At 40.2% G+C, this 14,146-nt stretch overlaps 1 protein-coding gene and 1 long non-coding RNA gene across 4 annotated transcripts in view; one reads left to right on the top strand and one right to left on the bottom strand.

Moving 5' to 3' along the window:
• The first annotated feature begins 1,038 nt into the window (after positions 1-1,038).
• LOC131355174 (uncharacterized) lies at positions 1,039-7,636 on the top strand. Of its 2 annotated transcripts, none has more exons than XR_009204837.1 (3): positions 1,039-1,261; positions 7,285-7,404; positions 7,542-7,636. It is a non-coding gene; the product is annotated as an uncharacterized LOC131355174 (long non-coding RNA). The 2 variants fall into 2 exon arrangements; XR_009204836.1 differs by lacking the exon at positions 1,039-1,261 and adding an exon at positions 5,789-6,056.
• The window catches only part of tmeff2a (transmembrane protein with EGF-like and two follistatin-like domains 2a), a 98,712-nt gene continuing 89,527 nt past the window's right edge, over positions 4,962-14,146 (bottom strand). For both annotated transcript variants that reach the window (XM_058393454.1, XM_058393453.1), the window contains exons 6-10: positions 12,031-12,179; positions 11,375-11,434; positions 10,824-10,947; positions 8,455-8,613; positions 4,962-5,794 (exon numbers count right to left, since the gene is read on the bottom strand). In XM_058393454.1, the coding sequence (XP_058249437.1) occupies positions 5,698-5,794; positions 8,455-8,613; positions 10,824-10,947; positions 11,375-11,434; positions 12,031-12,179 (589 nt within the window). In that variant the 3' untranslated portion in view covers positions 4,962-5,697. The remainder of the gene's footprint in view (positions 5,795-8,454; positions 8,614-10,823; positions 10,948-11,374; positions 11,435-12,030; positions 12,180-14,146) is intronic.

Below are 14,146 nucleotides of genomic sequence, written 5' to 3'. Positions count from 1 at the left end.
GAAAGTTTGCTCTCAGCTTGAAAGGAAATGCTTAGGAAGAACTTGATCTGAAAGTCACAGGTGTCTGCTCTTGGTGTCTTTATTCAGATACACCAAAATAAAATAATGAAACATATAATGATCAATTAAATACTAAAATCAAGTTGTTCATATTTTTTTTAAAAGCATTAATGTTAATTATATTTTATTAATACAAGTGAAACACCCCAATAAATGCAGTTGGTTGGAAACTAATTTTATTACCAACTAAAAGAGATTAATTAAATTTAATTTAATTTAACTTTTTATTTCATTTAACTTTTTATTTTATTTTATTTTATTTTATTTCCCTTGCTTTTAGTTATAACACTAAACCCATATATGTGGTAGAAAAGATGAAGCCATGAATATTAAACATTTATTTAAATATTTGAACATTGCTTTTTCTGTACCTTTCAGTTATTTCTTATGTCTTAATCAAGGGTGCTGTATATTAAAGAGCTCATTTTTAGCTCGGTGCAATTCTTAAATATTATGCTAATCTAACTTTCCTCTTTCTGACTCTGACCTTATGTGCATCTGTGACACTATAAAGCTTCCACTAACATAACAGGAAAAGGTTTGGATATTGGCTACCTGTCAAGACTAAAGACATCTGTGCAACTAAACATTTAATAAATACGCCAAGTACACATTTAACATGTCCGTCATCGTTCCATATACTCACACTCTACTATCAAACTATAGTAATATTATTATGCTAAAACATTCCGTAGCCATCTATCTGTTGGAGATTCATTCAGAAGGATTTTTGTAAGCTTATAATTAGTCATGGAATCTCTGAGACAGTAGGTCAGGTCAGTTGTTATTGTGTGAATTCTTATAGAACTCCATGTAACATCAGGGAAACAGTAAATGTTGTTTATCTGAGACTGGAGGGACATGTCTGGTTGGAACAAAGTTCCCAAGACACATTTCACACAAACACACACACAGACATCCTTGCACGCACACACACATTAAAGGCTTCCTGTTTAACCTTTCCTCCCATAGCGCCGAGACAGTTGAAGATGAGGTTGGATTCTCCAGTCTGTTATCACAAATAAACCGAGAAAATCCTCTGCTGACTGGGAATGTCAGGAATCCTGTGGGCTGCTGGACTGGTTCTGGCCTTTTCGCTGTCTGTCATTATTACCTGGATGTTAGGTTAACATGAATATAATACTCTTTGGAGGATTTGACTATATGCAAATAGATTAAAATAGGTCCCGTAAACTGAATGGTGAGTTTTCCTAATTTCCAAATATGAACCTTTCACTTGAATACAGTTGAGTTTATATATTTTGTTTTCCACAGTTTTTATGGGTCATGCTCTCTGCTTATTTTTTTTTGTTAAACTGGTGTTATAATCCCATGCTTTACAAATGTACACTTTGCTTTGTCTTTAATGTTATGATACAATTCTACACACTGACTCTTTGTCCCTAAAGGTTATGGTACTATCTTTCCTGGATATCCCTTAAATTCTCATGTTTGTAAAATGTGACTCTATAAAGCTGTAACTACTACATGAATCAGTGCAAACAACCACTAATGCATGTAATAATTGCAGCTTTATAGTGACACATACACTATATTGCCTGCCTTGACTCGCATATGAACTTAAGTGACATCCCATTCCTAATCCATAGGGTTCAATATGATGTCGGTCCACCCTTTGCAGCTATAACAGCTTCAACTCTTCTGGGAAGGCTGTCCACAAGGTTTAGGAGTGTGTTTATGGGAATTTTTGACCATTCTTCAAGAAGCGCATTTGTGAGGTCACACACTGATGTTGGACGAGAAGGCCTGGCTCTCAGTCTCCGCTCTAATTCATCCCAAAGGTGTTCTATGGGGTTGAGGTCAGGACTCTGTGCAGGCCAGTCAAGTTCCTCCACACCAGACTCTGTCATCCATGTCTTTATGGACCTTGCTTTGTGCACTGGTGCACAGTCATGTTGGAAGAGGAAGGGGCCAGCTCCAAACTGTTCCCACAAAGTTGGGAGCATGGAATTGTCCAAAATGTCTTGGTATGCTGAAGCATTCAGAGTTCCTTTCACTGGAACTAAGGGGCCAAGCCCAGCTCCTGAAAAACAACCCCACACCATAATCCCCCCTCCACCAAACTTTACACTTGGCACAATGCAGTCAGACAAGTACCGTTCTCCTGGCAACCGCCAAACCCAGACTCATCCATCAGATTGCCAGATGGAGAAGCGCGATTCGTCACTTCAGAGAACGCGTCTCCACTGCTCTAGAGTCCAGTGGCGGCGTGCTTTACACCACTGCATCCGACGCTTTGCATTGCAGTTGGTGATGTATGGCTTGGATGCAGCTGCTCGGCCATGGAAACCCATTCCATGAAGCTCTCTGCGCACTGTTCTTGAGCTAATCTGAAGGCCACATGAAGTTTGGAGGTCTGTAGCGATTGACTCTGCAGAAAGTTGGCGACCTCTTCGCACTATGCGCCTCAGCATCCGCTGAGCCCGCTCCGTCAGTTTACGTGGCCTACCACTTCGTGGCTGAGTTGCTGTCGTTCCCAAACACTTCCACGTTCTTATAATACAGCTGACAGTTGACTGTGGAATATTTAGGAGTGAGGAAATTTCACGACTGGATTTGTTGCACAGGTGGCATCCTATCACAGTTCCACGCTGGAATTCACTGAGCTCCTGAGAGCGACCCATTCTTTCACAAATGTTTGTAAAAACAGTCTGCATGCCTAGGTGCTTGATTTTATACACCTGTGGCCATGGAAGTGATTGGAACACCTGATTCTGATTATTTGGATGGGTGAGCGAATACTTTTGGCAATATAGTGTATGTTTGTTTGGTGTCTAACCCAAGCTAGAGATTTTGACTACAAGTTGTGTAAAATGCCTGAATAGAGACATACAACCAACCTCTACTGACTCTGACATCCTCCTAAAGACCCTGTCACCCTGATGTGGTGTGTTTCATTTGCATAGAAAATCTGGTGGCTCAGGAAGAGCTGTGCAGAATCTCAAACTGCAGGTAAGATGGACCCAAATGAGAATGGATTCCCTTCTGCGTCTGGTTCTTCTCAAAGATTCTTCCTTCTCAGGAAGTTTTTCCCTTGCCACTGTTGCCTCAGGCTTGCTCATTAGAGATAAATATTACTTTATATTTCATGTAATTTTTATTCTATATTTCTGTCAAGCTGCTTTGAGACGATGTCCATTGTTAAAAGTGCTCTACAAATAAAATTGAAGTGAACTGAATTGAAGATATTCAACGGAAAAGTGGAGGAATGAGATAAAAAAAGAACACATGGGTGTGGTAGTTAGGTGTCCACAAACATTTGGGATTTACTACAGTGAGTAAGCTTTCTGAACATGTTTCACTATCTTAAACTGATCCTGCCCCTTTGATCTCTGCATTTGATCTTCTTGATTTTGGTCCCGAACCTTCACGGTCTCAATCCCTGCTTCTGATCCTTTGCCTCTAATGCTCACTCAGTCTCATGCTCTGCCCCTAATCCTGCCCCAATCCCAGACTCAGCCGTTAATCCTTCTCAGGACTTCATCTCTGCCTCTGATCCTGCCCTAGTCTCAGACTCTGCCCCTGATCCTTCCCAGCAACCCATCTTTGCCCATGATCCTTTCCAGTCTCAGAATCTGCCCCTAATCCTTCCCAGGAACCCATCTTTGCTAATGATCCTTTCCAGTCTCAGAATCTGCCCCTAATCCTGCCCCAATCTCAGACTCTGCCCCTGATCCTTCCCAGGAACCCATCTTCGCCCATGATGCTTTCCAGTCTCAGACTCTGCCCCTGATCCTTCCCAGGAACCCATCTTTGCCCTTGATCCTGCCCCAGTCTCAGACTCTGCCCCTAATCCTGCCCCAGTCTCAGACTCTGCCCCCGATCCTTCCCAGTACTCCATCTCTGCTCCTGATCCTATACCCCTAATACTTCTTAGGACTTCATCACTGCTCCAATACTGCCCCTGTCTCAAATGCAATCTTCCTCCTCCATCCCTGGCTGTTTCTGATCCTAGACCAGTCTCAAACTCTGGAACTAATACCCCATCAGTCACAGTCCCAATCCTGCCTCTTAGATCCAGTCTTATACTGCGCACCTGATCCCACTCCACTTTGTCCCACTTACCCTGCCTCTGACTCTCTTGGACTCTGATCTTGTAGTACCTGTTGCTCCCATATTCTTATACATGTAACATGTTATTACTGTTATTTATATTTTATTTGGACCACTTTACCACACAGCAAATTTTTAGACATATTTACCATTGTTACCAGAGAATAAATGTTCAGTATGTTTAAAAAAAATAATCCACCAAAATCATCCTCATACTCTCATATACCACATCCACTTTGCTACAACATACAGTATACTGATTCTAGCATCACTAGTGTCTCAGAAACACATGTGTATGGTGTGTAGTGCATGTCTGTATGAAACAGATCAACAAATCAGTATTTATTAGTACAAGCCATGAGTCTAAGCTGAGGGAAAATAAGCTAGCATCCTTCCCTAGTCACTAAACACCTCTTAATATTGGCTGAGATGTTGTGGTCCTCTTTAATTCAGTATGTTTTATTAATATAAGGACAGCTTCAGAGTGACTGGAACTTTTTTAATGTTTTGTACAATTATGCATTGTTTCAGTGTCTAGACCAAACTGTCAAGCAGTTCAAGAATCTGATATAGATGTATAAATATAGATATAAAAATGTCTGTTAGTGTCGGGTTTACAACACAGATATATATTGGTCTACATAATCCAGTACTGGTCTGAAAGCTTCAGGTCATTATTTGACAGTAATAGACCCCCAGATTAGCTCGTGTAAGAAGGGAATCAGTTTGTGAATCAGTATAGAAATCAGTGTCAGTGTGTCTCTACTGAGTGATTTTCACACATACATGAGTCAAATCACGGCTGCATTTTTTTTTTGTGCGTGCGTGTGTGTGTGTGTGTGCGTGTGTGTATGTGTGTGTGTGAAGATTTGGTTGGACAGCTCAGTGTGAGGTGCATTGTGTATGTGTATGGTTTTTTTTTAAGATTACCAATGTATGATGTTACAACTGTAATCGCATTTAATGGGTCAGTTGTGATAAGCTCTGATCTAAGGCACAAGAAGTTACATTATTTTGCACAAATCTACCCCCTAGTGGTCAGAACAGGTGTAACATATAACGTATATCAGGCTGTGAGAGGGTGTTCATAGCAAAATCATTAAATCTAAAATTTACATTAACCCACAGATGTAGTGTTGTCTATCAAAAAAGTTAAGAACCCCTATTCTTGCCAAATTGGCACCCACCATAAAAATACAGTTGCATGCTATTATCTGTTTTGTGATATAAATTATTTATTTACATTTACAGAAAAAAGACCCCACCAAGACAAAACAAAGAAACTAGTGGAAATATTACCCATACATAACCAAATAGTAGGACTTGTCCTAACATAATGTCCTAAGATCCTCTCAGTTTGTGTCCTGTGCCACAGGTAGAAGGCACCGCGTGTCACCCCCTTTAGCCTCACTATAACCCCACCGCCACCCCCTCCCCTCTGTCTAGTAGTATGGTCCGGTATGGTCCATCTCGTTGCTCCAGGAGGCAGGAGGGAGTGGCTTGTTTTGGATCTTTAATCTCTTGTAACTACATATCCGACGATCGTGAGGCTTCTCCAGACACTTAGATGAGGCGGGTGGAGGCGCGCAGGGTGTTCTCCGAGTTGTAGTGCGTGACGTTTTGTTTTTGACGGTTGATACGGTTAGTCCGTGGGCACTTCCTGTACAAATGACAGAAAGCGGGTGGATATGAGTGACAACTGAGTGAATATTTTACGAAGAAGAAGAAGAAGATATTTGAACAAGAATAGAAGTGGGAGGTGTGTGGGATCTGGATTTGCACAAAAAGAGATGATTTCTATAGACCCTGGTCCTCTGCTGCCACCTAGTGGTATGATATAAAGAAAATTGTGTAGTATAGATGTTCCATTCTTGTAACCTCTGGATTCTTTATATTGATAAAAGCTGTTGCTGACATAGGAGGTGGGTCTGAATTTTTTCCTAATCTTTTCTTGTATATTATAGCACTGAGGAGCTGTTAGCTCCGTAGGCCACGTCTTAAAAGGTTGAAATTTCACTAGTCAGAGCAAGGAACCAAAGAAACTGTTCTGACCGCTTAATATAAAGCTGAATTTGAATAAATGCTAATGACCTGATCACTTCAGTTCTTAGTCTTTCATCTCTACATTTTGGTGCATTAATAAATATATTATGTAGCAGTAGCTTATACGCACAACTCTAAATCTTCGATAAATCATGATATAACTCTTCTACATTACTTTAGTAAACAGATTAATTCAGCAATCTGGGACTCTCAGGATTTCCTTGGCACATAATCCAGCTCATAAACACCACCTCATCTTATTATCAGGAAGTTGTGAAGCATCAATATGAACCAGGTGATTTATAAGCCTTATTATTAACATGCTAAAGTTACTAATAAATGTATTTAAAACAATAATTATGAATTGATCAACTTATCTTTATTTAGTAAATAATATTTGTAGTAATAGTACAGTAATAGTAATAATAATATTTGCATGAGGAGGAAAAAAAATGGGTCTTAAGATGACAAGGTAACATTCAGAGCCGATTAAAGATGGGAAGTGCTACAGGTCTCATGTCCGGTGGTAAAGGTCAGCCTCTCAGTGTAAAGCCAGGTGTAATGGAGAGTCTACATTTCTGCACTCATGTAAGGACACTTTCCCTTCACACGTCCAGGCAGGTTCAGATTACAGGCTCTGCAGCGTCTGTGCTTGTCGAAGTCTTGTGTTTCTTTTGGCCAAGTGAGAAAGACAACAAACTCATGTGGAGATTTTTTTTTAAACTGCATTTTAATTTTTTCATTAGATGTAAGTAGCTTACATCTAATTCTAAAAATATCAGTAAAAATTTATAAAAATAAATAAATAAATGTTTTAACTTAAGTTGTGTTCTTATTTTAAATTTTATGTATTTATGGATATACTTCATAATTTCCTGCAGATTATGTCTATATTTGTTGAGATATTTGATCTTTTTTTAAATTCATTTTTCTAATTACTTTCTGATTTATTTTGTTAAATTATCAGTTAAGATGTTTCTCAGTTTTTGTACATTTTTTGCAGAAAGAATTCTTTTTAATACTAATCTATCTCTGTAGCTTTTCCCCAAATCATTTTGCAATAATTGTGTTCTGTTTTCTTCCTTCATTTATTTATTTATTTTCCAGCTAATCGCCCGTATTTAAGCTGACCGCACCTCCGCAAGTCTGTGCACAGATCGACAAGCCCACTGGGAATTTTCCAGATGCTCCAGATGGCTGGTCCTCTGTTTCTGCTATCATTGATCTGTAAGTAAACACTCCCCCTGCTGGCTCTTTGCGTACAGTGTGGAGTGGCTGCAGAGTTGTTTTGGTTAGAATATTCGTTTAGAAGGTTATTCAGGAGTGGAGCGGATTTTAAACTTTAATCACTGATCTCTGCACAGGCACCGCGATCTGCTGACCTTTAACGGAGTGTTAATTCAGCAGCCTCCCTCTGGAACCGAACACACTCCCACTGGAAGTGGAGCCGTGATGAGGCATGTGTGTGTGTGTGTGTGTGTGTGTGTGTGGGCATCAGCTTCCCTGAAACCTGCCTTGCGCAAACTGCAGCATTCGCATCACATGAATCTTTCATCGTGACCCTTAAATTTTGTGATAATAGCTCAAACGCAAATAATAAGGAATAAGAATAGAATGTTTATGAATATATTTACCAGGAATATATCATGACAAATGAAATTATTACTTTTATTTCATGAGGATTTATGGTTCTATTTTTCACCGACACATTTCACGTGGATACTTTAGCATACGCATATCTGTCTAACAGAGCTCACAGCAAACACATTTTTATAACTCTTGTGTGCTTTTTGTGGCTGTTCGCTCATGCGTGAGCCTCTAGGACGGAATGATTATTAGCTCATTTCTTGTTTCGGTGACGGCGAGTGGTATTTAAATTAGTTTTGTTAGCGGTTTTTATTAATTCTGATAGTACAATGATATTGTCCATGTGTAATGAGCTGTCTGATTCACATTCAGAGCCCACAACTGAGCTGTTTGTACGTTTCAGGAATGTAATTGAGTTTGTTGTGGTTCTGTAGCATAGAGCTGGATAAAGTAGTCTATTTATTTGTAAAGTAAATTGTGAAGTCATTAGTTTCGTAGATGTCTCATAGCGCTGAAACAAATAAATTTTTGGTATTGTGTTTTGCGTTAATATCAGGTGGAATTTTTAATTAAAATATCACGGCCCATGTTCTTTTAACATAATGTACATTAAACTAAAAGATCTACAAGATGCGGCAATGCAAAACTCTAAAGAAGTGTGTGTGTGTGTGTGTGTGTGTGTAGGCTCACCGGGTGATACACAGCACCACCACACAGATGATGGCCACCTGCAGGGCTCCGATGATGGATGCGATGAGAACGTAACGGACTTTTCCGGAACCCGGAACCACATACAGCACGTTGTACTCCTTGGTGTCACACTGCGGGCCGCTGAAGCCTGAGTGACAACTGAGAGGACCAAAAACAGACCAATGATGGAAGGATAATGGACCAATAAAAGTGACCACTAAGTGTCAATTGAGGATAAGAAGATGGGACAGTAGAGCAATGGATGAATGATAAAGAGACAATAGACCAGTAAGAGTGGGACAGCTGACCAATCAGGGAAAGGCAAGGGTTCAAAGTTGTTGAGTGTTACTCAGAATCAGACCATAACTCATCAGCCACTTTATTAGGAACACCTGTATCCCTGTTCATTCATGCTGTTATTCAATCAGCCAATCACACGGCAGCAGCATGATGCGTAAAATCAAGCAGATCCAGGTCAAGAGCTTCAGTTCACCTTCACATCAATCACCAGAATGAGGAAAAAGATCTCTGTGACTTTGGCGCAGCTGCTGGTTTCTCACACAATATTCATGAGAGTTTACACAGAATAAAAAAAAACTGTGTGTCAGCTCTGCATGAGAACTCCTCGCTGATGAGCGAGAACAGAGGTCACTGGAGCTGACAAGTCCACACTAAAAACTCTGTCCAAATGTGGTGAGGAGAAAAGCATCTGAAAAGAGCAACACGTCAAAACTTCAGGTGGGTGAGAACTCCAAACTGGTCACCTGATGTAGAAATTTGTCGCCTGGTCAAATGTGGGTAAGCCTGTAACCAATGTCGCGTCAGAATTTTCTTGATTCTGATGTTTGACGTGAACATTATCTGAACCTCTTGAGATAATCTAGATCTGCATGATTTTCTCCATTGTGCTGCTGCCACGTGATTGGCTGATTAGATAACTGTGTAAATGAGGAGGGCACAGCTGTTTTTTTGTTTGTACATTAAGGGCTGTCAAACTCCATTAAACATTTAAAACGTCATCCAAATTGGAATTTTAAATGGAATAAATCTGGTGTTCATTTGAATGCATTTGTGTATTAATGAACAGACAGAGTAAGCACTACAGGCTGGATTAGTATCGTGTGACGGGGGGACGAAAACGGTAAATAATTTCTTAAAAGCAAATAACATTACGAGGAGACTTGTTAGCTCTCTGTTTTTATTGTGTTATGTACAGTAATGCTCTCTCAGCCCTGACGTTTACTCAGATTTACATTTCTTGGGTGATGTGGGATAATAAACATCTCAAATCCTCACACACATCTCTGGCTTTCTGTACACTGGATTTGCTCACTACGGGACATAGAGTGTAACAGAATGGTGTTGCAGACACTGTGAAGTGCACTACACACACACACACACACTCTAGATTCAACTGATGACTAATTATAAACAAAGATGAAACAACAATAAATGATAAACATTTATTCAGATTTGTTCACCTTTTCTTGTTGGCAAGAGGCATTTAGCCAAAATTGTAGCACTCTCATTTTTTTTCGGCTTACTTTTTCAACAGTTAAACACTGAAAAGTTGCTTTTTTAACTTTTAAAATAATAAATAAATAATATTAAAAAAAAAGGTGAAATAATTTGACAGCTATGTGTGTGCTATGCTTCAATGCTTCATCCTTGGGACAAAAGATCTGTGTCCTCATTGCTCTCTCTCTCTCTCTCTCTCTCTCTCTGTCTCTCTCTCTCACACACACACACACACACACACACACACACACATTGATCTTTCTCTATTCTTTTCAGTCTTCTCTCTGGGGAGATTCTTGCTGAGAAACAGCTGCTGATTGTTGAGTGCATCACCTGTTAGACCTAAGCTCTTCCTCTCTCCTTCCTCTCGGCCGTTTTCTTCTTCTACACTTGCACTCGTTTTCTCTCACATCCTTTTTTCAACTTGTGCTCACATTAACGAGTAACAAAGTGACAGAACAGGACAGGGCAGGACAGGACAGGGCCAAGTGATTGGTCGGGGACAAGCGTTTTGAGTTCAAATGTTCAGTTGTGGTAGAGTAAAGGTACAAAAAGTTAAGCAGAACTGGAGCAGCGTGGTCTCACATTTGCTTGTTAATTGGTGGAAAAATGACAGTGCACACAGACACCTGATAAAAGCAGCAGTCGGTGCACAACCTCTCGAGACACGCCTGCAGTGATATCAGTCTCTTTCTGGTCTGATCTCAGGATTATTCATTACATTTCTCTATGGAACGACATGCACTTTCCTCTGTATGTGTCTCATCCAGCTTTGTGAGATGTAAACAGCAGGGGGAGCTGTTGTGTTGAGCTCTGCAGTGGCTTTCTTTGTTTTGTGTGTGTGTGTGTACCTGCAGGATGGTGTGGAGAGCATGTTGGGGTATTCACAGTCTCCGTGTACGCAGTAGTTCTTGTAGTGTTCTGGACAAGGGATGTAAATTCCTCGTGCCACCTCCGACACTTCAGGCTTCTCCTCTATACAATGCACAGACACACACACACCACACACACACACACGTTTGTTGAAATCTCACTTTATTTCTCTCTCTCCTACGCCTCTGTCTGTCTGCCTCCCTCTCTCGCTGGCTCAGTGCCTCATTGTCTACCACTTTCTATGTCTGTCTCTTCCGTTCTCCGTCTCCGTCTTTCGGTCTCAAATCGAACTCGATGATGTGTCTCTGTTGATTTCTTCATAGCAAGCAGTTAAACTTCAGCACTTTTATTTGGATCAGCACAGATGCCAAAACATCATGATGCAGATAACCATAAAACTTTTTCAGTAATTTGCAAGAACTCAACCAATTACTGTCAGTCAGCAGCTTACAGCATATTACACTCTCTAAAGAGGATGCATGTAGAAAATATATCTAACACACACACACACACACACACATGCACACACCTGGTAAGTCGGCTCTGGCGTAGTGTCCATCCCCAGGTTTGTTTCCTGTTATCATGTCACCTAATGGTTAAAAAGAAAAATGTTAAAGTGTACAAGCTTAAATTGTCAGAGAGTCATTAAACTGTAATTTAAATGAAATAATTTAAACAGTCAGCATCACTGCAGCTGCTGCTATACACTGGCTGACGTTATTGCACTCATTAATGGAGTTTTTTGCTTAAACTGTACATCTGGCCAACTGTCCCTCCACAGCAGGTGGCTACTGAATTACACAACATGACAACACTTCAGAGGTAAATGTGTGTGTGTGTGTGTTGGGGTGTGTGTGTGTGTGTGTGTGTTGCATAGGGAGCTCCGTCTGTCTCCTTAACCCTCATCTGTTCGGGTCAAAATAACCCATTTTCATTTTTTACTCAGAGTGGTCAACTTCATGTTCACTGAACAGAAATAACTCATCCGTCTTTCGGTGACTGACACCCGACTGACACTCCCACCTGTTTGTTATGTATCTATTTCCAAAAGCATCGCTATACCGGAGATAGAGATCATTTGGATAATATAAACACAGTAATTTATGCTAACTGTTCCAACTGTTTGTGTTTAGGGTTGTATGATAGATAGAGGTAAAGATGGAACAGGAGAAGCAGGACGCTTGCCTTGACAGTGACCCAGGAACTTGACCTCGATGCGCTCTTGTCTTTGACATGACGCTTCTTTGACTTGGCACGGGTTGTCGTAAGAGCGGCCGTCTGACGCACACACCGGGTTGAAGCTGATGTGGGAACAGTCGATGTTGCACACACACCTGTGGAAGCAGATCCAGATGACATTGTGAACTCAGACATTAGGTCTACAGACATTTCTAATCAGTGATGTAATTGTAGATAAGTTCTAGGCTGTATCCTAAACCGCTCTTTTCTTCTCTGAATAATATGTAAAAATGTTCCTCACTAGATTGGATGCAATAATTAGTCCATGATGGGGTGACCAACATGTAAGCATTAATGCTTAAAAATAATCTGTAGTGCCACATTAGTTTAATGTTCTATCACTATGATTATAAGTCATGGGCTGTGTCCCAAACCAGGGCTTGCAACCAACATTCTTGCTGAGGTGATGCTTTTGTATAACGTCAGAAGGATTTGACCATTTCTATCCACACAGGCTACTCAGGTGCTTGTTCATTCTCTGGTCGAGACTGGACTACTGCAAATCTCTACTGGCAGGTCTTCCTCTGAACGCAATTCGTCCACTGCAAATGATCCAAAATGCTGCTGCATGACTTGTTTTCAACCTGCCTAAGTTCTCCCACACCACTCCACTGCTGTGCTCCTCCACTGGCTTCCGGTAGCTGCATCACATTCAAAACACTGTTGCTTGCCTACAAAGCCAAGAATGGACCAGCACCATCTTACCTCAAATATCTCATTAATCCTCACACTGCACCTCACTCCCTCAGATCCACTAGCACTGTTAGACTGGTCCCACCATTGCTCAGGGTAAAAGGCAGGTCTACATCTATATTTCCCCGTTTTAATGTTATATATATATATAACATAATATATATATATATATATATATATATATATATATATATATATATATATATATATATAACATAACAAAAAAACCCTCAGTTTTAGGCTAATAGTATCCTAACTGTGACCTACTGAACCAGTGTTAATGTATTCATAGATAGAGACTTTAAAGCACTTTTGTACGTCGCTCTGGATAAGTCTGCCAAATGCCAGAAATGTAAATATATTTCTACATAACCTTCTTGAAGCAATCTATTTTCCATTCCATTCCAAATGTTGTTGCTTGATGCCTCTGGCACCATTTGTAGTAGTTTTAAGTTTCAGTTGAACCTTTCGGGCCAAAGCTCACTTATGCTTGTGAGTTCCACCTGCCTTATGGCCTCCTGCTAAGATTTATATAATTGCATACATTGTACAGACGATTGTGGCACCTTCAGTTGGTTGGATATTGCTCCTAAGGAGAAACTGGACTTATTATTTATTTATTTATTATTTGAGTTTTTGTAAGAAGAGCAATCTTCCAGACTCTTTTTAAAAGACTTTGGTGTATGTAAACTTTTGAACCACTGACACAGTGAATTAAACTTGAATCTGTCTCTAATCGATGGTTTTAAAATTAAATGAGATTTCAAATAAAAATCTGCTTTGTTTTCAAAATCTAGGGCAGATGTCGGATGCCTTTAGCCTAGGAGTTTGCAAACTTTTGGTGTCACTGGTATTATTTAATACGCAGTAGTGGATATGTGGTTTGGGGAGATGGATAAGTACCGGCAATGTCAAAATGTCCTAAAGCGTTATAAGCACAAATAAAACACACAGAGGCAACATGGAATGGAATAACTTTCCCATCACAGACTAAGACGTAGACAAAGCCATCCACTTAGTTTGTGTTTGTGGCAATGAATAAGGAATTTAAGATTTCTGAAAGCAAGGCGCCAAAAATAGGCCCCCGACGCCCACTGAGCTCTGTATCACGCTTTTCTCGCCACCGTCTGTATCAAACTTCATTAAAATTATTCACACACTATGCTGACGTCACGTTATCAAAGCATGCATTTAATGTCTTTAACATGTTTCACAGATCAGCTGATGAATTTGAGACTCCAGTGTTATTAACAGGAGCAATTTCCACATGCACAGAGTTCAGTTTTAGTGCCATGGAGCAAATGTTTGTTTCCTTATAACCAACCCCTTCATCGCTGGTCTTCCTTGTGTTCCTTCCAGTGTGTACGGG

The sequence above is a fragment of the Hemibagrus wyckioides genome, linkage group LG06, assembly GCF_019097595.1.
Source record: "Hemibagrus wyckioides isolate EC202008001 linkage group LG06, SWU_Hwy_1.0, whole genome shotgun sequence".
Taxonomy (NCBI): Eukaryota; Metazoa; Chordata; class Actinopteri; order Siluriformes; family Bagridae; genus Hemibagrus; species Hemibagrus wyckioides.
This window is presented reverse-complemented; position numbering and strand designations above follow the sequence as displayed.